At 34.6% G+C, this 25,008-nt stretch overlaps 3 protein-coding genes and 1 long non-coding RNA gene across 7 annotated transcripts; 2 read left to right on the forward strand and 2 right to left on the reverse strand.

The window, feature by feature from the left end:
* Positions 1 to 275: 275 nt before the first annotated feature.
* Positions 276 to 4,445, reverse strand: LOC126688377 (ABSCISIC ACID-INSENSITIVE 5-like protein 2). 4 transcript variants are annotated; one of them, XM_050383044.2, is made up of 4 exons: positions 4,336 to 4,445; positions 2,907 to 3,591; positions 2,736 to 2,807; positions 276 to 842 (listed from the first exon to the last, which is right to left on the reverse strand). In XM_050383044.2, exons 2-4 carry the CDS (start codon positions 3,561 to 3,563, stop codon positions 762 to 764), a joined length of 810 nt encoding a protein of 269 aa, XP_050239001.1. In that variant the 5' UTR covers positions 3,564 to 3,591; positions 4,336 to 4,445; the 3' UTR covers positions 276 to 761. The 4 variants fall into 4 exon arrangements, with proteins under 4 accessions (XP_050239001.1, XP_050239003.1, XP_050239002.1 ...); XM_050383046.2 differs by having other exon boundaries at positions 2,907 to 3,587; positions 4,336 to 4,444; XM_050383045.2 differs by having other exon boundaries at positions 4,332 to 4,439.
* Positions 4,446 to 5,741: 1,296 nt separating this feature from the next.
* Positions 5,742 to 8,326, reverse strand: LOC126654048 (15-cis-zeta-carotene isomerase, chloroplastic). Its single transcript, XM_050348089.2, has 4 exons — positions 7,788 to 8,326; positions 7,222 to 7,368; positions 6,921 to 7,130; positions 5,742 to 6,170 (listed from the first exon to the last, which is right to left on the reverse strand). Exons 1-4 carry the CDS (start codon positions 8,199 to 8,201, stop codon positions 5,835 to 5,837), a joined length of 1,107 nt encoding a protein of 368 aa, XP_050204046.1. The 5' UTR covers positions 8,202 to 8,326; the 3' UTR covers positions 5,742 to 5,834.
* A 1,877-nt stretch (positions 8,327 to 10,203) lies between these two features.
* On the forward strand, positions 10,204 to 12,358 carry LOC126685973 (uncharacterized). Its single transcript, XR_007643764.2, has 2 exons — positions 10,204 to 11,094; positions 11,800 to 12,358. It is a non-coding gene; the product is annotated as an uncharacterized LOC126685973 (long non-coding RNA).
* A 7,286-nt stretch (positions 12,359 to 19,644) lies between these two features.
* LOC126687466 (glycine-rich cell wall structural protein-like) lies at positions 19,645 to 20,032 on the forward strand. The gene is made up of 2 exons (XM_050382029.1): positions 19,645 to 19,967; positions 20,020 to 20,032. The coding sequence occupies exons 1-2, from the start codon at positions 19,645 to 19,647 to the stop codon at positions 20,030 to 20,032; spliced, it is 336 nt and encodes a 111-aa protein (XP_050237986.1).
* The last annotated feature ends 4,976 nt before the right edge of the window (positions 20,033 to 25,008 follow it).

The raw sequence follows: 25,008 nt of genomic DNA on the forward strand, positions 1-25,008 counted from the left end.
AATAACTAGTTTCTTTATTGATATATTTTGTATTGAAATATTAATAATTAATTCATTTAGGGTTAACATTACATACTCATAGGGGCAAAAGGAACTTTTTAATTTTAATCTTTAAATAATTTGTCTAATATAGAGTGTTCTATAATTTGAAACACCAAAAATAGTAACATGATCTATTAATTAGGGACAAAAGGAATATTACTAAGGTTAACATAAAACAAAAAAAATCATTTTTAAAGTCCGCGTTTATTTAAAGGAAAGAATTTAGCAGACTCTAACCTAAGAGAAAATCTACAAATTGGTTCATAATAAAAGCTGTAGTTCATATGGACAATCCAAAGCCATGCTGCACAACATAAACCAACTGTTCCTTCAAGTTCCAGCAAAACAAACGCAGACCCTAAGCATATCAAACACTAGGCACATTTTGTGCTGTATAAGATAAAACTATAAATACGAATGTACATTGATCTCCTAAGTTACACGGAAACAGAAAAGTTTAAATGAAAAACAAAAAAAAAGATAAACTGATGTTTTTTTACAAGGTTACAAGTATAAAGTTTTGAAACTTCGAAAGTGTTTCAGAAACGGAAATGCTGAAACATAGAACTCGACAATTTTCCGCGTGACATAGTTGATCTGAAACCAAATGGAGGGCGAAGTGGAATAACATTAACAGCTGGAGAAAGCAACTTGCTCATAAGATCTCAATTCAGTTTCCACTCAACCCCAAGGGGCTGAAAGAGAATGAGAAACCAAAATCAGAAAGAGGCTGAATTCGTTCTTCTAAGCTGATATTTTACTTCTGTTAAAGGCGCACATGGCAATGTATTCTCGAATTCCTACATGAAAAATAAAAAAAATGAATAAGTGAAAACTTCAGAACATAAACAAATGACTTGTAACAGAAGCTAGTGACAAGGTAGAACAGCAAATGCATTCATGCTAACATATTAGAGTGTGCACTCAGTTCAAACCGAACCAATATTTTGATATAATCAAATCAAACCGAAATTACAAGGATCTAAAATATTAAATATGTCAACCGAATTCGGTTTTTCAGTTCGATTTGCACCAAAAGGGAACTCTTTTTTTTTTCAGAATCGAACCAAATCAAAAGATCAAGTTTTCTTTATTCCAAATCAAACTGCACCAAATATGTCGGTTCAGTTCGCTTTTTGCACACATTACTAAGATATCCACAGAAACTAGAAGCAGCAAGTACAACCCTGATCTTTAAAATTTTGCTTCTTTTCAGCCATGCCAAATGCTAACAGGTGAATTCAGAAAGAATAAAGTTTGTAGTTCTGAACAAAAAATATCCACAGCTTGGCAATTTTCAATAAGTTTACATCATAATCTGTCATCAGTCTTGATAGTCAAAGGTTAGTCAAAGGTGTAAACTGATCCAAAATTGGCACGTTGTGGGTGGTTTGTCCAAAAGCACGAACTCAGACTATTTTGATCTTTTGTGCCAAGTTGGAGGGGCGAAATAAACCTTTATTAAATTATTGGAAGTTTAAGATTTAATCTGTCTCTTCTCGTTAAGCTTAGCCAGCCACTAGACACATATCAGACCTTTCTCAGTCCTAAAAATTTAAGGTTCCTTATATGTGACATTTACTTTAAGTATCCATCGCAAAAGCCATTCTCTCCATTAAAATTCAAGATGAAGATCCTAGTTATAAACACGCAGGTTTCTTTAATTTGCTGCAAAAGAATCATCTGTGAACACTTTTAACGAAACAAGTTTTACAATGATAAAAACTGGCTGAATTCAAAAATCCACAATAGTTTCAAACCTTAGTAACTGAAATGGCCAAATACAAAAATATCACACGTCGCCTTTTTGTACTTATTTACAGCTAAGAAGTTCAACTTCAAAATTAATGAATATTCATCTTCTGAGAGGAATTTTGAGAACCAAACCCATAAAGATTTATTATTACTAATTTACTTTATAATGAATTACAACATATACTGATACTAGCGTAATCCAGTCATAAAACCAACTAGGCAACTAAATGGCACTGCCATTTAACTTCTTCAAATGCAAACAAATTTAACTAAACCATATAATTTTGCACCAGATATATAACAAGTCAGCATTTTGGTTTTCTCTATAAGTCATACAAATAATGACCAAATAACCATAGGATGATTATACATAAGAATCAGTAAATTTAGATGCCAAATGCCAATGCATAAAGTAATTTCAGTTTTTGTGCCAAACATGTTTTTATACTTCAATTTTCTAGGAAAATAACAGGCATGCTCATACTTTAAACAATAAACACGAATCATGTCCAGTGGCACTAGTTCGATTTCAATTTCAATTTCAATTTCAATTTATATGTGGATGAGTATCATTTGACAGTTTCTACAATAAACAGTAAAGTTTCATCAATAGATTTCTATCAAGCTTGAGGAATTTCATAAATTTGAATTTTGATTTTGTTCAGTGCTTAGAAAAATCAGTCTAGGCTGAATAAAATTGAGCATGTTAAAAGTCAAGTTGCATAAGAACAATGCATTGAGAAGAAATTAAATTGATGTAAGAACTGAAATACATAAAAAGCAAAAAAAATAAAAATTGCAATGCCCGGGAACAATTACAGTGGTCACCTATCCCCAATTTTGATGCAGTACAGCTTATAATCCGGATTTTTCATGCGCTGGAACTCAAAACAACAACAAAACAGATAAAAGTAACATTTTAGATGAAAGGTTCATACCTTCTCTTTCTTCAGCTTTACATTTTCCTCCTCCAGACGCGAAACCTTGTTCACAAGCTCATTATGATAAGCCTGTTTCCAAAAAATAAAAAACAAGTTTTGAGCTCATGAATAGAAATCAGTCTAAAGATGATATAAACATATTAAAACCCAAAAAATCAGAAAGCCTACCTGTTTTCTAGCTCGTGAACGTGCAGCAGATTCCCTGTTCTTGATCTTTCTCCTCAACCTCCTCTCTATACTTTTCTCTGGTGCATCTAGGGCATTCCTTTTTCGCACTGATGGATTAGTGTCTGATATAGTGCCCGTTGATGGTGATGAAGACAATGCCATTTTCTGTTGAAAACTTTGAGGGGATGCTGAATCAACAGTGACTAACTCCATAGAAAGACTTACTGATGATTCTGCAAAAAGCCCTGCCTGTACCAAGAAATCCTCTAAAGTTAGTTCACCGAGTATTGGTTCTCTTTCTTGAGACTTAATTTCCTGACATAATCTCTTCTTCTGCCCTTCTAGAATCTCGTTCCACACCTGATCCACCGTCTTTCCGCTTAATGCCCTAGCCAATGTCAGACTAGCTTGCCTTTGAAGAGACGACGCTGAGGTATTCTCAATGTCCATACCAATGGATTGATTTGCTTCACTACTCCATACACTTTTGAGAAGTTCATCAAGGTTCATACTACCCAACGGTTTTCCTAGATTTTCTAATTGGTTTTCCACTTCATTGAGAGTTAAACTGTACCACGAATTTTGCCGCGATAACTGACATGCCTGTATATGAGATTGTTGAGCATTACTTTGAGATCCCATCATTTGAATCCCCATTCACCGAACTTGCCGTCTCCAAACCTATCTAATTGCCAACAAGCAAAACCAAAATCAGAGAAACAATTCAAACAAAACCCAAAATACATTTTATTTTCCATCCTTTCTCACTTTCAAGCTTTGTTTAGATTAAATCATATGCAAAATTCAAAAAATTCTACATTTTAAGGCTTTCCAAACAAGGGGGTTTACTAATTTTTCTTACTAAGTCATTTCTATGGCAGCAAACTGCCGGGTCGTGATTTCAAGCGCTCCCCCTCCCCAATTATCAATAAAAATAAAGTCATTTCTAAGTTTCTTGAGAGGCAGAAATTTCAATGAAATGCTTACAGTCATCAACAAAACTTTGAATTGCATGATAAACCCAAACAACAATAGCGACCAATTCAACTATTAAGCAATTAAACCAAAAACCCTTGAATGAGTTACCCAGTAGAGCAACTAATAAATCAACACCCACAAAAAAAGATGCCATTTTGAACTCCAAATTTTCAAAATGGAATTAATAAAAGTTGAAAAAAAAAATAATTTCTCATAAAGTTTGCACTTTGCACAATGCATTCATACAAAACCCTAAAAAGTAAAATTAAAACAGCACAGAGGTATAATCCCAAAACTAAGACACTGATAATCGATCAATCAGAAGAACAGTGAAAATTTTAAAAATTTAAAGGGTTTTTTAAACAGTGCAGGAAAAAAACAAAAGAGGGGTGAAAAATAGAAGCAAAAGCAGAAGGTTAAAATTAAAAAAATTAAAAACTTACTTACCTACCTGGAGATATAGGATTTGGCAGCAGACGGAGATCGGATCTTTAGAATCAGAAAAAAAAAATTAAAAATAATAATTAATGGCTTCTGATTTTGCTCACTTGTTGCTTCACTACTTCTCCACGTCTTATTATTGCCAAAAACAAAAGCTAAAACGTTCAAAAAGACCACCATAGTTTTAGTAAAGGTTCATTTTCCCCCTTAACTTGGTATAAAAAATCAATTGAAGCCAAATTCACGGCTTAAATAAAAACACCGTGAGCTGGTATTTTGGCTCATTTAACCCCCTCAGATGATGTGTTAAGAAATATTTGGAATATTATGCACAAATTGGTATGGCAGGTGGTCAATTTGAAACTGAAAGAGCAAAACTATTAAAAATGCCAAGTTCACGTGTTTATTTTTTAAAGTCCGGCTTTAATTGATTTTTTATGTCAAATTCAAGAGATAAATTGAATCCTTTGTTATCCTAATTTTCTAAAAAAATAGCGTTTGTGGAAGGAATTGAACCCACACGACCTAGCAATTTACTATCCAACATTATACCATGTGATTTATGAGAGTCCAATTATCCTCTTAATAAAGAAAAAATAATTTTTAACTGTATGTAATTTAGCATCGTTATATCATGGGAATTGAATTCTAATTCCTACTCTACAGTGGAGTAGGGTTTAGTTAATAGTAAAAATAATAGCATAGAGATAAAAAAAAATCTATTTATAAGGACTAAGTCCAACAAATACAAATGGCACAGGGACCTTTGGATTCCTTTTTCTATTTAAAATATAATTTCAGTCAGATTGAGCAGATTTCTATAGTATTTATAGTGCAACTTTTTCAATAAAATATTACTTATATTTGAATGAAATTTTATTAATTTTCTTAATAAAATATTTTTATATTTTTATTAGTAAATCTATCAAAGGCTTTATTATATATATGTCAAAATATCAATAAAAATCATAGCAAAATAGTTTGAAAATTATTTTGATCTATTTTAGTATATAAGTGAATGCAGCTAGTCAGCATTTGTTGGTTTGGCAGAATGCGAGGGAGTCCGATGAAGGCAGTCGGCGACATAGAGCTTGGTAAAGACGACGGTTTGGCAGAGTGGAGACCTCCAGTTGCTGGTTGCTTCAAGGCCAACATAGATGCTGCCATCTTTGAGTTGAGGGCTGCCGCCGGTTGTTTAGTTCGTAACAATAGCGAGGCTATTGTCCTATCTTTTCGGTTTGCTTTTGCAGGTATGTTTAAATAAATTAACTCTTTTATTTATTTATCTAAAATACCAATTCAATCTTATTTTAAATTTATTAAAATATAAGTTTAATAGGTAAAAATTTAATTTCTTAACCTGGGTTTATTGAGCAGAAATCAATCAGAGAGTAGTAAAAAAGTTGGAGCTGTATGTATCTGTAAACTGACATTTATAAATGGATACATGATTCTGTTATATAGTGAGCCATATCATCACAATTTTTGATTCAATTCAGATGAATAAGCTTACCAATGTAGCCGAGAACTGGCTGCCTGCATAATTGGGTGTGCAAAATAGGCTCCTAAAGTCAATGCAGTAATTGAAAAATATGGTAATCGGAAATATTCTTTAATGTAATTTTCCGGTAACTTTTGACGACCGTCGAGGATAGCAGCAAAGGGGACGACACTTGTCCGCTTCTTTACTGTTTCAAAAGCCTCGCCATATCGCTTCGCTAGTCTCTGGTCTCCATTCCACACGCCAAATAAATGGTGTCCGATTAAACCGAAAGATGCAGCAACTGCTACGGAATTTCCAATCCAAATTGTATGAGCCACGCACCAGAGCACCTGCCCGACCATCTGAAAGTAAACACAACTCGATTAGCCTTAAACGAACATGCGTTGCTGAGAAATATTCCCTTTCATTTCTTGAGATTTCTATTGGGTATGAATATATATATGCAAAATGTGGGAATGTAGGAATGTGTATTTGGTTCAAACCAAACCGAACTGGAATTTATTTATTTAAACTGAACAAAGACGAATTTATAAAGATTCAAAATATTTCAGTCCTAAACAAATTGAACCGGTTGGTTCATTGGAATTTTTTCCAGTTTGATTTGTACCAACACTGAACTAAATATTTTTTACTTCCAAAACGAACTGAACCGAAAACCAATTTTGTTTATATATCAGCTGAACGAAACAGAATTTGTCGGTTCCATTCGATTATACAGTTTGATTCGGTTTTTGCACACACCAATCAAAATGCAAACTTTGCTTCTGCTAGTCAGCGTCTAGGTAGTTTAGTTTCATTTATCAATATGTCTCTAACCCTAATAAGTGTGCAAATTTATTCTCAAGTCTATGCCAGACACCCGCTAAACTGATCCAATTTAGTCATGCCAGTCTGAACTCGTTATGCTTCTAACAGAATGGTAAATATAGTTTAGACAGCTCAAATATTTGCAATTTACTGATACATGATAGAACATGGTACGACCAATTCTTAGATCACAAATATTTTAAATTTACAGCCTAATATTCATGCTCAGTGGCAGATCATTGTATATATGCAAAGAGAAAATACAATAAAAAACGATACAGTACCTGAGGGTGCCTGGTGATTCTCATTATCCCAGTTTCCCAAAGATGCATTTTAGGTTTATCAACAGCAGCTACTTCAAGAAGATTAAAGGTCGAAGGATAGAGAAAAAAGAAGGAGATAAAATTAGAGAGCCACACAAGCTGATGTACCGCTGGCGCACTTTGAAGCTGCCATAACTGCACTCCGTCGTATCTGTGATTGATAAAATATACCTGAATTACAAACCACTTACAGCGTCAGTGCGAGAAAGAGAACAAACTTCATAACACAGCAATAGCTTTTAACAAAGATTTGAGAACTCACAACAGTGCTCATAGCCAATGGAAGAGAAACCCCTGCAAATAAAACACGGAATGCTCGTTCTCCAATAAGAGCCTCACCCTTATCTCGTAGACTAGCCAAGCCACTGTGGACGATGGCAAAAATGGCAATTAGGATCAACATTACAGCCTGCAAAAAAGTCCTGGATTAGGCATTTTCCATGAAATGAATGTATCAAATGTTTCAACAGAGATAACTAAGATAATTCTAAATTGTATCTCAAGCTTTTTGTCACTCCTAGTTGTATAACTCCGTCGAAGAACATAACAACCATAAACAGAGAGACTTAAGAGACGGAGAAAATAACAGTTCAAGAATTCTCATGATAGTTTCATCAACTTATTATGCGAACCATGTATGCTACACTACAATTATTTGCTTCAGTTTCAATTAACTTAACGAAAATTTTAATCTGTCTCACTAATACTATCAAAGCAAGCTGACACTTAACTTAACGAGATTAACAACTCAATTATTTAAACCATAGACAAAATTGTTTAGCTGAAACAAATTCTAATAAAGATAAAAATAATTACTAAAATACTCACTTCAGGGCTATCTGTGACAGTAGAAATAGATTCAATAAAAAGCTTGCCAAACCCAGTTGAGTTATCAATCCAAGCCACATCAAGAACATACAAAACAACTCCCAGAATCAAACTAAAATAAACCCACGACGATAGTTTCTGTTTCCCCAATTCAAACACTGCCGAATCCTCTCCCACCACCGTTTCTTCCTCGCTGCTCGTATCTGCATCCCTTATGGACGTTCGAACCAAGAATTTCCTGGTGGGGAACAGCACAGAATTTGAATTGGGTCGAGTAAAATTCAAGAAATTTGAGGACTTTATTTGGTTTGAGCAGGTGGGTATTGAAGCTGCTAAGTGAAATTGTGTCCGGTTAGTGATTGAAGGTCGATGTGTAGAAGAGAAGGGACTCGACAGAATTAAGGAAGATGACATTATTAAGTGTTGGGTTGTTGTTCGAATATTTGAAAGTGTGTTATAGTTTGGTCTCCATGTTTGGTGGGTACAAGAAACTGGTAAGCATCTTGTGCTGGTGATGCTTTTGAGTGGCCCTTTTTGGATTTAGTGATGGTTGCCTTTTTTTGAATTTTTATTACTTTTATTTAATGATAAAATAATTCAAATAGGTTAAGAATAAAATAATTTGATTAATATTTTAATTATAAGTGTGGTTGATTCAATTGTTGGTGATAGTTAATTTAATTAGTTATAATTGTTTCTAGGTTTAATTATATAAAGAGTGCCATTGTTTTGTAGTAATATGTATTATATTTAATATATTAAATAAGCTGAATATAGTTGAGGAAACAATTAGTTTATAAAATTGATTGATGAGAATATTGCACCTTATATGCCCAATTTGAAAAAAGAAAAAACAGACCCATGAGTTATATCTCAAATAATATAAGCGCTGAGTAATAAACTGCTGGGTCGTGGGTTCAATTCCTCCCACAAACGCTCCTCCTCTCCAAATTATCAAAAAAAGAAGAAAAAAGAAAAAACAGTACAAAAAAGTATTTAATGTATGAGATATTTTTATGTGTTTTTTTCTTATCAAGATGATCTTACCTTAAAACCATACTCCTAAAGTTGTTGAAATGAACTTTAATATCTATACTAGATGTGACATTTTGGCTAACATTCATAAGTTATTTGATGAAAAGGATATAAGAGATACAAAACATAAAAAATTCAAATCAACACAAGATTGTATGTTTAATCTTGAGATTAAAAATTCAGGTATGTCTATTACTTTTTTAATTATTTATATAAATAAACATTAAATAAAAATGTACAAATCAATTGTTAGAATTCTTTCTTGATTGTATATTGATTTTGATTTTTATTACATTATTTTTTATTTGTCATTTTGATAGATACTATATCGAAATTATGGAAAATCCAACATTACCTAAAGAACATTTTTCGAAAAATAGCTACAAAAATAGAAAAATCGAACATGACTAATTTTCATACATTTTAATTGACATAAGAATACAATTAATAAATTATTTATTATTGCGGTAATTTAAATGATTATATTTTTCACAAGTCGATTAAAGTTTATTTTGCAACTCAAAATGAAAATTATAAAAAGAATTTGAATGTTGAATTTCTTTATATATATATATACTGTTAAAAGAACTCAACATGATACTAAAATATAAAAGTGCTAGAAATAAATATGTGCTATTTATTATTGAAATTTATCCGCATTATTTATAGAAAAAAAAATACAAAGACTTTGTCATCTAAAACAATCTTATTAAAAAGAAAATAAATATGCAATCTTGCCTTTATAACAAAAGATTTCAATTTTATTAGTAATTACACAAAAAATCACATAAGTAAATTAAATAAATATTGTAAACTACAGATAATTCTTTGACATGCAATTCATGATTTCACTAAAAGAAGTAATTGTATGCAAATATGCGATTAAATAGAGCAATTTTATTAATAAAAATACCAATTTAATGCACTCTACACTTCTAATTTATTTATAGATATCAATAAATATTAGCTCATCAGTAACTTTTAAATGAAGATAGTATATAAAGATTAATTTTAAAATTTATTACTTTTAGAAAAATGAACAAGAATTTTGGGATAATTTATTTTTTCTGTAAGTGGACAACTCTATTGGACGGATGGAAATATAAAAATATAAAATATATATCATAAATGTTTAATATTTTAAAATAATTTGTTATTATTATTATTATTATTATGGAAATTTATTTATTTTTATATTATTTTTCATATAATGAACTTTTCTATGATCTTTAGATCAATTTTTTTAATAAAATAAATATAAATTTAGTTCCGCGCATTTGCGTAGGCTTACGACTAGTTAAATATATTTTTGGTTTCATAAAATTTCTAATAAATATAGCATTTAAAGATAAATTAAATACGATTATATATTATAAAAAAATTGCTCCCAATTCAGAAGTTCAATTTTATTTTATATGAAGATTAAGAAAGCACTAAAAAGACATTAATTACTAAGATGAGTTTGCTCTAGCGGAAAGCATTACCCAATGGGTCTGCTCCGGCGATTTAATGGAGAAAACAATTTTGGTAATTTTTTGAAATACATATTTTGATAATTTATTTACATTTTTACCTACCAAATTTTGATTTTTTTTCGAATATATATGTGGGTAAAACCGTTAATTGATATGTATGGTAAATGTGGAAGCTTAATTGGATGATACCAAGCAAGTTATATGAAGGATGCCTGAGACGGATTCTGTGTCATGGAATTCGGTCATTACAGGGTGTGCTGCTAATTAATGGAATTCGGTCATTACAGGGTGTGAAAAGGGATTTAATTTCATGGAATTCGACGATTTCAGGATATGTGGATAACTTCATGTTTGATGAAGCTTTGGATATGTTTTCTGATTTAAGGAATTGAACCAGATTCTTTTACTTTGGGAAGTATTTTGATTGCTTGTGCTGATACGGCGAGGGAATGAGATACATGCTCATGTCATTGTTAAGGCCTTGCATTGTAATTCAATTCTTGGTGGAGGTCTTGCGGAAATGTACTCTAAATTGCGGGATCTATGAGCTGCACAGATGGCGTTCAATGATGTAATTTGAATGTGTTAGGTTTTTGCAGGGGAATTTGATGTTTTGACAGTGTGTGCAAGGTAGATCTGGAGTGGAGAGAGAGGGGGAGTGTCATTTTTTACCCATTTGATTTTATTTAATTGTGAATCTTCAAGTGAAGTTAGAGAGTTGAAAAAAAAAGATAGCAGCTACACTTGCTTGGAGATATGCTGGCACTAATGGAAGCACTCTTGCTACTAATGACATGGTAAATCTATGCTATACTTCTGAATTTATTATGTGTTAATTTCGATGATTTGTGTTACAGAATTATGTGTAGAAGATGTTAGCTCCGTTGTCCGGATTCTTGCTTAGTAATGAGCTCTTTTAATTACTCCAAAAATGAAACAATTGAATTGATTTTGGGAATATCCTAGTTGCTAGAATTCGGTTCTTTCAACTTGAGAAAACAAAGTTCGTTCGAATCTGTAGTGCTTCTGATTCTGATTTAGTGTTGCATCTTCGTTCTTGATGATTTACGATATGTTTGCTTGTTAATGTATTTGTTGATATCCTTTAAAAATAACAAGTTAATTTTAGATGCGAAAGAAGTGGGAAACATAAAATTCTGAGAATTTTGTAGCATATGAGATGCACATTAGTCCCAATTTGGTTTAAACGCATGCTTATGCATTTGTCATATAAGTTATGGAAGAAATAAATAGTTATTGCTTTGAAACTTTGTGTTTCATGGTTATTATTGTGACGATGAGTCAAAGCCCCGTTCTCATAGTGTTTTGATGCTATTAAGCTATTGTGTTTTACTTTGCTATATATGTTTTTATTAGTAAAGGTAAGAACAAAATCTTTTTTTCTTCTGTTGGTATGGAATTCTCTTTCTTTTACTCTGTTCATTTGCTTTTAACTTTAAAACTTGACTTCTGTTTTATTGTTCTTTAACTTGTTTTGATAGCATATCAATCAGTGTTTCCACATTGTCAAATCAAATTGCTCTTGCAAATGGAGGAGTAAAGAGTAGTCAGTGTTTCATGGAAACTTGTGGCTTTTGGTGTTGCTATGTGTTATAGCTGGAATTAGCAGGTTAAGATGTTATATGTGGTCAATGTTCCCTTTCTTACTGTAAATGTTCTCTCATCAATCTTGGGGAAATTGCTGCAGAAGGAGTTGGAAACAAATAACAGTGGGAATTATGTTTTGTTGGCTAATTTGTATGGTTATGGACGAAGATGATGGTAGGAATATGTAAGAACCCCGGATGTAGTTGGATTGAGGACAAAGATGAAGTTCACGGCCTGTGATAAATCTCACAAAAAAAGGGAAGAGATTTGCAGCAAACGCATCGGTTGAAAGAGAAGATGAAGTTGCACTATATACAAAAGAAATGTAAATTCAAGACCATATTGCAGTTTAAATTTCATCTTCATGATTGTCTCAGTAAAGGTGTATATTTTTGACCAAACATGGCTATTCTATCCATCACGCATGAACATGTTCATCAAGTTCATTCCAAATCGATATGTTACTGATCCGACATTGATTATGTTATTCCCTTCCAAAACTTGAAAAGTATGAAGTCAAACTGCAAATAAATTATGTAACTGTCTCGTTTTCAGGGTTGGAACAACAAACAAAATCCACTCCCACAATGCATACAGGTTCAAATTCGATTGCTACAAAATCACCATGAATGAGATACATTGAAATTGAAGTTCGGAAATTTTGAGTATACTTAGGAGCATTCCTGAAAACCATGGAAAACATTTGCAATTTTATAGTAAACAATTAACTCTAAAAGATATAGAAACAAAAACAATGCACTCCAAAAATTTACATATTAAATGATCACCATTAACATTGTAATCAAGATAAATAGAAGCTATCTTTCAATTACAAAAAGAATGATTTAAAGCACAAAAAATAGAAAATAAAAGGAGAGGGAAGAGAAGATACTCTACAGTATCCAAAACTCCAGAATCTATTTAGAGCTGAACAATATTCTAAGATACTCAAATAAAGAGCTAGACAACAAAAATTCCCGGTTTAAACATTCCAATCACTAAAGAATCAAAATATTACTCAAAAGAAGCACAAATGGATGTTTAGTGTATGCATCAACACAATACGAAACACAACTACAGAATTAAGATCCCTAACCGGAATTAAAAACAAACAAGTATGATATAACCACTAATCCGCTTACTAGATAGGGTTTGCCTTCCTCCGTTTGCTTTAAAAGAATTTCATGATATGAATGATAGCCATCCGCAGCAAAACAGTGTTCTTAAAAAGGATCGGTATATCTACAAAAAAATAAGACATTAAATATTAACATTAGTTATAAATTTAATAACAAAAAAATATAAACATACTAACTTTTGAACAGGAGAGTGGTCATTAAGGGCACTGTAAGTGCATAGAAAACAGTTGTTCTGTAATACCCCGTAAGTTCAGGTGGCGTTTAGTGCAACGTGTCCGGCAGAAAAGGACCGGAGTTGCAAAGATAAAGATATGGGATATTAAAGAAAAGGATAATATGGAGTAAGACGTATATGTTTGAAGATTAGAATAAGAAAATAAGGAAAAATATCAAGAAAAGTTACAAACTAGAGTTCAGGGACTAAAGTGGTAATTTAACCAGTTAAGTCCGAAAATAGAATTATTTCGCCAAGGTCCGCGAAATGTTTTATAGTATTGGTGGTAAAAGTTTCAGGTCAATCGGAGACCTTTTAAAATTTGAACGCGGATTCATTTTGGGCTAAATTGTCAATTTTGAAGAGTTCAAGGACCAAAGTACAAATTAGCCAATTTAGCCTCGAGAATAGCAATCGGAAGATTATCGACGAGAATAGTTATATTTGGAGTAGTATTATTTATCTGGATATAAATAATACGTAGATATTCGAGTTTAAGTGAATAATTAATCGTTCGGTTAAAATTGAAAGTTTAAAAGAGAAATGGTTTAAGTTAAAGAAATGAAGGATTAAAAGAGTACATTAACCAAGATATATATAAGAATTCCTTAAGCATAAGGAAATGAGGAAAGGATCAGAAGGAATGATCCAGAGAAGAGAGAAAATGACGATCACCGTCGTTTCGCCGCCGTTTCGCCGTTTCTCGCCCAAATCACGAGTTCTTTATATCGATTCGTTCAGAATTCGATTCCCTATCATCTTTAAGCTTCAAAACGAGGTAAGCTTTACGTTTTGGTTTAAGGTTTCGAGCGGTTTTATCGTTTTAACGATTTTGGATTCGAATTTGACGTTTTTGAAGTTATTATGACGTTTTTGAAGAAACCGAGATATGGGTTTTGAGTATGGATGTGTGAAGCATGTCGGAATGGTGATAAAACCCCGGAAATCAACTTCCGAGGAGCTGTGCACGTGGTGCACGACCGTGTACCACGGGTGCACGAACGTGTACTGAAAGTACACGAACGTGCACCTAGCAAGGTACACGATCGTGTACCTAAAGTACACGAACGTGTACCCCTGAGGTGCACGAACGTGCACTTGGTTGCACGATCGTGAACCCACCTCGGGGCACGCCCGTGTACCCCGGCTCGTATTCACGAGTGTATGACGTCTATTTGATCTAGAGATTTGATATTTTCGAGAAAATTGGATTAAAATATTATCGAAGTCAAGAGTCGTATCGGGAATACGATCATATCGAACTAAGTTTATAACTTAGAGTTTTAGTATTAAGTTTACGATGATGGATTAAACGTACATATGATTTGAATAGGAAGTGGATACATCGACGAGGTACGAGATCGACGAGCTGGAATAGTTAAAAGAGTGAATGACGTGTGGAGCTTACGTTTGGATATAAGGAATAGCGATCGTTGTGAGTTAAACTTTACTTTGAGTATTATTACGCAATAGATAGTTTTTATATTATAAATATAATATTAAGCTACATCGCATGCTATAGTATTTTATCGATAGAAATGAATTTGTACATCGTATTATCGTACATATATAGATTGTGAAAACTAGTATATGATCCGGGGGAAACAAGCTACCTATTGGGTGTCAATAGGCTGTGTGATCACCAGCGTCCGGGTAAGTCATAGATAGAGATTGCATTGATTGTTTATCATACTTGTTTGTGCATGCGATACAAGGCCTACTTGGTTGAACTATCCCGGGGCCTGTATCTGCGAGTTGACTGGTGGAATTATCCCGGACTCATATCGATCGATCGTTAAGTGTTGTGATGGTGTTCAGTATGCATGCTAAGAGACTAGGGTTTCGATCGGATCAAATGCTTGAAGTATAATATGTTTGTATATATGTGTTTTGTTTTAAATGCGATGTTATTTTCTATAATACCTTAGTAATGTGTTATCTCACTCAGTATTTCCCCAAATACTGACCCCTCACATTGATGTTTTTTTCAGGTGTATAGAGTCGGATCAGACAGACCGTCTTTGGTGTGCTGAGTACGAGTCCCCTTGGTGCTGCAGTAGTATACGTATGACGAGTCTTAGCATAGAATAGTCAGGTCTTATAGGTTGTGTACATATTTAATGTTTGTTTGATGTGACGTCTTTTGGTTGTCAGTTTTGTATTGATCGATAGACGGGCTAGTACGTACAAGTTACGGAAGTGAGATGCCCACTATGGTTGTATCGATGGTGTGATATATATGATGTACGTTATGATTGTAAACGTGTCTTCTTATTACATGTTTATAGGATAGTTGTGTTTGCGTTTCCGCGAAAAAGTTAGAGTGGTTTTAGGCTTACTACGGGTTTCGGAGCTACCACTCCCATTCCCTAGCGCCGGTCTCGGCTCAATAATTTGGGTCGTGACAAAGTTGGTATCAGAGCAGTTGGTCCAGTTACCTCTGCTAATATGTGATTTGAGTGCAGTTGGTCCATGATACCACTGCAAGTCTGTGATTGATGTTTGTTTGTTCCTAGGTATTAGGTCATTAGACTAAGCTAGGAACTACTGCAGCTATAGAATTGAGCCATGTCTGATCCAAGTCGTTTGTATTATTTGTTTTAAGATCGAGCTGATTGATTGTGAATTTTTGATTGATTGAGAATTCTTGTTTGTTTCATTATGATAAGTATGATCGATGGATTGTGAAATTCTTGTTTGTTTCATTATGACAAGTATGATCGATGGATTGTGAAACCTTTGTTTGTTTCTTTGCGAAATACGTATACGATGTATAGATGGTATCGCAATCGAATTATCGAAATGTCGAGATGTGCATGAAGAAGAAGTATGAAGTTACAGAAGTGGAAGAACCTACCGTGTACAGAGTTTAAATGTCTAGAGAACTTACAAAACTCGAAGTTTAAAACTTTTTGAAAGTTGTTTGTGTAAACGATTTTGAAAACATAGTTGTGCCTAGACCCGCGATAGTCATCGATAAGTGCCACGACATTGATAGAAGTGCATCACTACATATATCTGTACATACATCAATAGGACATGCATCATATGCATTATGTTCGGACGAAAAGGTAAGATGTGGCAACTCTTTGGGGATGAGAGACATCATCACCCTAGTGCACAATTTTGTTAAAATGAAAATGAAATTTGATTTAAAGTTCAAGATGAATCATTTTATCGAAAGAGTTTTGAAAGAGTTTTGTTTTCATGTAAGTATACCTAGACCAGAACTCTGTGACGGAAGTGAAGTGCTCGCGAGCAAGCTGCGATCAAGACCAAGAGGCGAATGAATACGTATAGTTGCGAAAAAATAGACGTTATGCTTCTAGGATATGAACTTAGTTTCGAAACAACGCGCTAGAATATAGCTAAGACCGTGAATACGTTGGACAGTGATATGTACCCGATTAGTGATGTGTTAGAAAGTAAGTATTTCTTTGACGGGATGTCAAAGATCTTAAACAAGGATATAAGAGAAGAAGTGGATATGAAGGATGAAGTTTGTATAAGAGAAGTGAATGATAGATGTACGTGAATAGCGGAATGAAAATGATTGGATGGTGAACTAGGACGTTCATATTGTATGATAGGAGTATGAAAAGAGGATAGTTGAGTATAGGAATCGATTTATAGTTTATGCTTTGAAGATAGAAGATTGCCCTTATGATAAGATGAGGTGGATATTGTGTGATATTAGAAAGACGTCGGATTTAATAAGGATATCGGCGATAGATGTACAAGGATAGGAGCGACGAGTCAAGAAAGCGTGTGATGGAATACAAAGTACATAGTATTGAATGTTAAACAAGGAACAAATGAAAAGGGTCAAGGGTTTAAGATAAGTAAAAAGGTTGTATGAAAATTCGAGGACGAATTTTTATAAGGGGGGAAGAATGTAATACCCCGTAAGTTCAGGTGCCGTTTAGTGCAACGTGTCCGGCAGAAAAGGACCGGAGTTGCAAAGATAAAGATATGGGATATTAAAGAAAAGGATAATATGGAGTAAGACGTATATGTTTGAAGATTAGAATAAGAAAATAAGGAAAAATATCAAGAAAAGTTACAAACTAGAGTTCAGGGACTAAAGTGGTAATTTAACCAGTTAAGTCCGAAAATAGAATTATTTCGCCAAGGTCCGCGAAATGTTTTATAGTATTGGTGGTAAAAGTTTCAGGTCAATCGGAGACCTTTTAAAATTTGGACGCGGATTCATTTTGGGCTAAATTGTCAATTTTGAAGAGTTCAAGGACCAAAGTGCAAATTAGCCAATTTAGCCTCGAGAATAGCAATCGGAAGATTATCGACGAGAATAGTTATATTTGGAGTAGTATTATTTATCTGGATATAAATAATACGTAGATATTCGAGTTTAAGTGAATAATTAATCGTTCGGTTAAAATTGAAAGTTTAAAAGAGAAATGGTTTAAGTTAAAGAAATGAAGGATTAAAAGAGTACATTAACCAAGATATATATAAGAATTCCTTAAGCATAAGGAAATGAGGAAAGGATCAGAAGGAATGATCCAGAGAAGAGAGAAAATGACGATCACCGTCGTTTCGCCGCCGTTTCGCCGTTTCTCGCCCAAATCACGAGTTCTTTATATCGATTCGTTCAGAATTCGATTCCCTATCATCTTTAAGCTTCAAAACGAGGTAAGCTTGACGTTTTGGTTTAAGGTTTCGAGCGGTTTTATCGTTTTAACGATTTTGGATTCGAATTTGACGTTTTTGAAGTTATTATGACGTTTTTGAAGAAACCGAGATATGGGTTTTGAGTATGGATGTGTGAAGCATGTCGGAATGGTGATAAAACCCCGGAAATCAACTTCCGAGGAGCTGTGCACGTGGTGCACGACCGTGTACCACGGGTGCACGAACGTGTACTGAAAGTACACGAACGTGCACCTAGCAAGGTACACGATCGTGTACCTAAAGTACACGAACGTGTACCCCTGAGGTGCACGAACGTGCACTTGGTTGCACGATCGTGAACCCACCTCGGGGCACGCCCGTGTACCCCGGCTCGTATTCACGAGTGTATGACGTCTATTTGATCTAGAGATTTGATATTTTCGAGAAAATTGGATTAAAATATTATCGAAGTCAAGAGTCGTATCGGGAATACGATCATATCGAACTAAGTTTATAACTTAGAGTTTTAGTATTAAGTTTACGATGATGGATTAAACGTACATATGATTTGAATAGGAAGTGGATACATCGACGAGGTACGAGATCGACGAGCTGGAATAGTTAAAAGAGTGAATGACGTGTGGAGCTTACGTTTGGATATAAGGAATAGCGATCGTTGTGAGTTAAACTTTACTTTGAGTATTATTACGCAATAGATAGTTTTTATATTATAAATATAATATTAAGCTACATCGCATGCTATAGTATTTTATCGATAGAAATGAATTTGTACATCGTATTATCGTACATATATAGATTGTGAAAACTAGTATATGATCCGGGGGGAAACAAGCTACCTATTGGGTGTCAATAGGCTGTGTGATCACCAGCGTCCGGGTAAGTCATAGATAGAGATTGCATTGATTGTTTATCATACTTGTTTGTGCATGCGATACAAGGCCTACTTGGTTGAACTATCCCGGGGCCTGTATCTGCGAGTTGACTGGTGGAATTATCCCGGACTCATATCGATCGATCGTTAAGTGTTGTGATGGTGTTCAGTATGCATGCTAAGAGACTAGGGTTTCGATCGGATCAAATGCTTGAAGTATAATATGTTTGTATATATGTGTTTTGTTTTAAATGCGATGTTATTTTCTATAATACCTTAGTAATGTGTTATCTCACTCAGTATTTTCCCAAATACTGACCCCTCACATTGATGTTTTTTTCAGGTGTATAGAGTCGGATCAGACAGACCGTCTTTGGTGTGCTGAGTACGAGTCCCCTTGGTGCTGCAGTAGTATACGTATGACGAGTCTTAGCATAGAATAGTCAGGTCTTATAGGTTGTGTACATATTTAATGTTTGTTTGATGTGACGTCTTTTGGTTGTCAGTTTTGTATTGATCGATAGACGGGCTAGTACGTACAAGTTACGGAAGTGAGATGCCCACTATGGTTGTATCGATGGTGTGATATATATGATGTACGTTATGATTGTAAACGTGTCTTCTTATTACATGTTTATAGGATAGTTGTGTTTGCGTTTCCGCGAAAAAGTTAGAGTGGTTTTAGGCTTACTACGGGTTTCGGAGCTACCACTCCCATTCCCTAGCGCCGGTCTCGGCTCAATAATTTGGGTCGTGACATGTTCCCACTCCAAATTTGAGAAAAAAGATATATTCAGATTCAAAATTCTTTATAGAAGATTTGTTTGCTTTCGCCTGCAGCATCAACGATGAGAACATATCTATGACAGAAAGAGACAACAATTCACCATCGGGAGTCGGAGACGCAGTGTTACCGGGAGTAAGAGGAGCAGCAACAATGGGAGCAAGAGGGGCAGCAGTGTTGGGAGCAGCAATGTCGAAAGCAGCATTACCAGGAGCAGGAGGAGCAGCAATGTCGGGGGTGTCGGGGGCAACAGTGTTGGGGGGTGTCGGAAGCAGCAGTGTCTGCGGTGTCGGGAACAGCAGTGTCGGCGGTGTCGGAAACAGCCGTGCCGGTAGCAGGAGGGGCAGCATTACTGGGAGCAGGAGGGGCAGCAGTGTCGGGGGCAGCAGTGCTAGAAGCAGGTAGATGAGATGTAAGAGCTTCTATCTGAATTGATATTTGATCAACATGTAGCCCAACAACATGAGGACGAATAGGAGAATTTTCAAAATTGTCAATTTATTATAATATATGGGATTCTTTTTTGTAAATCAAAATTCAAATTATATGTCATGAAGAAGGGTGGTATCAATGCTGCATAAACAAAAAAACAAAAAACATGAAAGAATTTTCAAAACAACAACTAGATTAATTATTTATTTTACAAATCAACAAGCAAAGACAACCTAACTTCCAAATCCGAACTATTAAACACTAGAAATAGTCCAATCTTAAACAGTATAAAATAAAGATAACACACTTGAGAAACTTGGTAAGCCAAAACTTAAATTATATTATAAATTTATCTGATAACTAAAAAAATTAAATAAACTTATCGATGAGAGAAACTTGGTAAACCTAGTTAAACGGTCGCACAATTTCATCAGAACAGTTTTGATGGACGTTTGTCCTCTTGAAAATTCTAAGTAGCATTTAAGTGGGGCAGCTGCCGCAGCTTGCCCCAGCCTGTCTCCGCCACTGATTGCAACTAAAATAGTTGAAAAGGAAAAATAACAACATTTAAGTCAAATAGAAAAATTGTCTATAATAGCAAAACAAGAGATAGAGATAATCACGAGAATGACAAAAATAGAACACGATTGTAAAAAGAACAATGAAATCGTAACCTAAAACTTCACAATCTAAAACCATACATGTGAGAAATACAAACAAAAAAATTAACTTCAAAAGTTACACAACATTAACAGCAGACTGAAACCGGCCATTATGTTACAAGCTGGGCTCCAGGCTTTGAAACAGCTTCAGCAGCATGTCAAATTAGAATTAATTCTTCTTTCTTTATGTTGTGGACGCATTTTTAGAGAGAGTAAGTATTTGAATATTATCAGATCGGATTTTCCGGTGAATCTCTTTATTTCGAGAAGATTCCGTCATCGGAATAGGTTTGCCATTAAAAGAAAATAATGAATTAGAGTTTTACATGGATATAGGGTTTTAAAAAGTAAGATAAAAATAAACACATAAAATTTATTCTTTGTTTGTCTTATCCTTTTAGAAATAAGATACAAACAACAAATTGTATAACTTCTTCCGGTCCTCACCATACGAGGCAATGCTCCTTTCCTCACCCTACCTTCTCCAAATGGCCTTACTGTTTTTTTTGTTTTTCGAAAAAACCGCTGTTGATTGTTGGTTATTAGAGTAACGGCGTGCATAGCAGTGTCTCCGCTCCCCAACAATATCTCCTTCTGTCCTTTTTTTGTTTTTGTTTTATGCTGATTTCAATTTTTTATAACAAATTTACATATAATAAAACCAGAATATACTATTGTTTAAATTCGTATTATATTAATAGGGAGTTTTTTGTTCCGTTTTAATAGAGATTGTTTTGTCTTTTGACAATTTGGTTGTCTTATCTAGTGACAAGTGGTGATTTTTCTTGACAGTTGATGTGTGTGCGGTAGGATTGATTTTTTGGTTTTTGAGTCTGCAATAATTTGGCGTCAGTTTCACTCATTCTCTCCCTTTGAGCTGGACCTATACATGCTTGAATTCCCCATGCAATTATAATAGTATTTTTTCAATTTTCTTTTCTTTCCTTTGAGACTCTCTTATTTCTTTGGTCGCCCTGTGGTTTTTGGTGGATGTCGATGGTGAATATGGAAACGGATAGCAGTAACAAAAAGGAGAAAGGCAGGGGGAATATTCTTCCCCAGTTTACCATTGAAGAGGAGGATGACGATGGGATCGAGATTGTTGAGGAGGATCTCGGCGAGACGGAGGTGGAGTTTAAGTGGTGTCTGGTAGAAAGAATACTCACTGATAAGCCGGTTAATTTTTCGGTTATGCAACAGATTATGGCGGGGGTGTGGAAGCCGGTTCACGGTGTCTGTATTGAGATGGTGAAACCCAATCTCTTTTTGTTCAAATTCTTCCATGAACTTGACTTGAAAAGGGTGGTAGATATAAGCATACTAACTTTTGAATAGGAGAGTAGTCATTTAGGGCACTGTAAGTGCATAAAAAACAGTTGTTGCCACTTCAAATTTGAGCAAAAAGATATACTCAGATTCATAATTCTTTATAGAAGATTGATTTGCTTTAGCCTACAGTGGTGTCGGGAGCAGCAGTGCCGGCAGAAGCAGCAGTGCTGGCGGTGTCGGGAATAGCAGTGCCGGCAGTGTCGGGAATAGCAGTGCCGGCGGTGTCGGGAACAACGGTGTCGGCGGTCGTGCCGGCAGCAGGAGGGGCAGCATTTCCGGGAGCATGAGGGGCAGCAGTTCCAGAAGCAGGTAGATGAGCTGCAAGAGCTTCAATCTGAATTGATATTTGATTCACATGTAGCCCAGCAACACGAGGACGAATAGCAGAAGTTTCAAAATCTGACAATTTCACAATAATATTTGAAATTCTTTTTTGTAAATCGAGATTCAAAATCGACAGATTTTGAATCATCTTGTATGCCATGAAGAAGGGTGGTATCAATGCTGCATAACACAAAGAATTTTCAAAACAACAACTAGATGAATTTATTTATTTTTATAAATCAACAAGCAAAGACAACCTAACTTCCAAATCTGAACTATTACACACTATAAACAAAAAAAACAAAAGACATTAAAGAATTTTCAAAACATCAACGAGATGAATTATTTATTTTTACAAATTAACAAGCAAAGACAACTTAACTTCCAAATCCGAACTATTAAACACTAGCAAAAACAAAAAAACAAAAAACATTAAAGAATTTTCAAAACAGCAAATAGATGAATTATTTATTTTTACAAATCAACAAGCAAAGACAACCTAACTTCCAAATCCGAACTATTAAACACTAGCATAAATAAAAAAAACATTAAAGAATTTTTAAAACAACAGCTAGATGAATTATTTATTTTTACAAATCAACAAGCAAAGACAACCTAACTTCTAAATTCGAACTATTAAACACTAGAAATAGTCCCAATCTTCAACAGTATAAAATAAAGATAACATCTATTTTTATTAACAATTTGACAAAGCTAACTAATTACCTGTGATGAATCCCATAAATAAAAAAGCTATTACACCCATTATCAATTTCATAGTCTCATTAGAATATTTCAAGCCAGCTATCATGCTAATCCCAGCCATTATTAAACTGTAGGAGGGCAGCAAAGCTCCTGGCTTCCCAACGAAGAATTAATTCTTCCTTCTTCAAATTATGAACTCTCTGTTCATAAAGTGTTAATAACTGCACATTCTCAGCCTTAACAGCCATTAGGGTTTATCAAATTAGGGTTTATCAAATTAGGGAAGAGAAAAAGAACATAGGGTTTATGAAGTTTGAAAGAGTTTAAAACGAAATGGTAAAAAAGGCTTTGAGGAGTAAGGCATGCCTTATTAAAGAGTAAAAAGGGCTTTGATGGACGTTTGTCCTCTTGAAAATTCTAATAAGCATTTAAGGGGGGCGGCTGCCGCAGCTTGCCCCAGCTTAGGGGTGTAACCGAGTCGAGCTAACTCGCGAGCTACTCGGTATTGACTCGAAAAATACTCGAAATCGACTCGACTTATATCGAGTCGAGCTCGAGTTCGAGCTACTCGAGTTAATAATCGAGTCGAGTTCGAGCTCCAAAATACTTGACTCGATGAGCTCGCGAGCCTAATCGAGCTTCGATTAGTTTACCTTTTTACCCTTTTTATTTATATATATTTATAATAATATCTTTATTTTAATATTAAAATATAATTTTTAAATATTTATATAGATAATCGAGTCGAGTCGAGTCGAGCTCGAGTCTTAATTATTCTGTCGAGTTCGAGCTCGAGCTCCCAAAATGAAACTCGATCGAGCTCGAGTCGAGTTTCGAGCTTAAGATTTTATAGTCGAGTCGAGCTCGAGCTTGGCAGTGTTTCGACTCGACTCGGCTCGGTTACACCCCTACCCCAGCTTGCCCCAGCCTGTCTCCGCCACTGACTGCAACTAAAATAGTTGAAAAAGAAAAATAACAACAACATTTAAGTCAAATAGAAAAATTATCTATAATAGCAAAATAAGAGATAGAGATGATCACGAGAATGATTAAAATAGAACACGATTATAAAAGGGAAAAGGGTCATTTATGCCCTTAAGGTTTGCCTCCAGGATCAAGCAAGCACTCAACGTCCGGAAAGGTTCAAATATGCCCCCAACGTCTTGAAAAATGAACAACCAGGCCCTCCAATTTTGACAATGAGACCCCCAACGTTTCATTTATAAGTCAAAATGGGGGTCTGGTTGTTCACTTTTTAAGACGTTGGGGGCATATTTGAACCTTTCTAAACGTTGAGGGCTTGCTTGATCCTTGAGGCAAACGTTAGGGGCATAAATGACGCTTTTCCCATTATAAAAAGAACAATGAAATCATAACTTAAAACATCACAATCTAAAACCATACTTGTGAGAAATGCAAAGAACAGTAGTAACTTAAAAATTTACACAACATTAACGGCAGATAAGCATGAAAGATTGTATATATACAGATCCACCACACATCCATTGCAAGGTTTAGCAACAAATTAACAAATGCAATACTTCGTCAATAATATAACACAATTATATAAAAAGAACAATGAAATCGTAACCTAAAACTTCACAATCTAAGACCATACCTGTGAGAAATGCAAAGAACAGCAAAACAACAACACCGCTTATTAAAGCAACATTGTCATCACTGTATTTAAACCCAGCTATCAGACTGAAACCGGCCATTAGAAGACTGTATGTTATAAGCTGGGCTCCAGGCTTTGAAACAGCTTTGTCAGCATGTCGAATCAGAATTAATTCCTCTTTCTTCATGTTATGGACGCGTTTCTCATAGAGAGTAAGTATCTGAATGTTGTCAGATTGGATTCTCCGGGGGATCTCTTCATTTCGAGAAGATTCCGTCACCAGAATAGGGTTTGCCATTAAAAGAAAATAATGAATTCGGGTTTTACATCGATATAGATTTTAAAAAGTAAGATAAAAGAATGAGACCTTAT

The sequence above is a fragment of the Mercurialis annua genome, linkage group LG6, assembly GCF_937616625.2.
Source record: "Mercurialis annua linkage group LG6, ddMerAnnu1.2, whole genome shotgun sequence".
Lineage (NCBI taxonomy): Eukaryota > Viridiplantae > Streptophyta > Magnoliopsida > Malpighiales > Euphorbiaceae > Mercurialis > Mercurialis annua.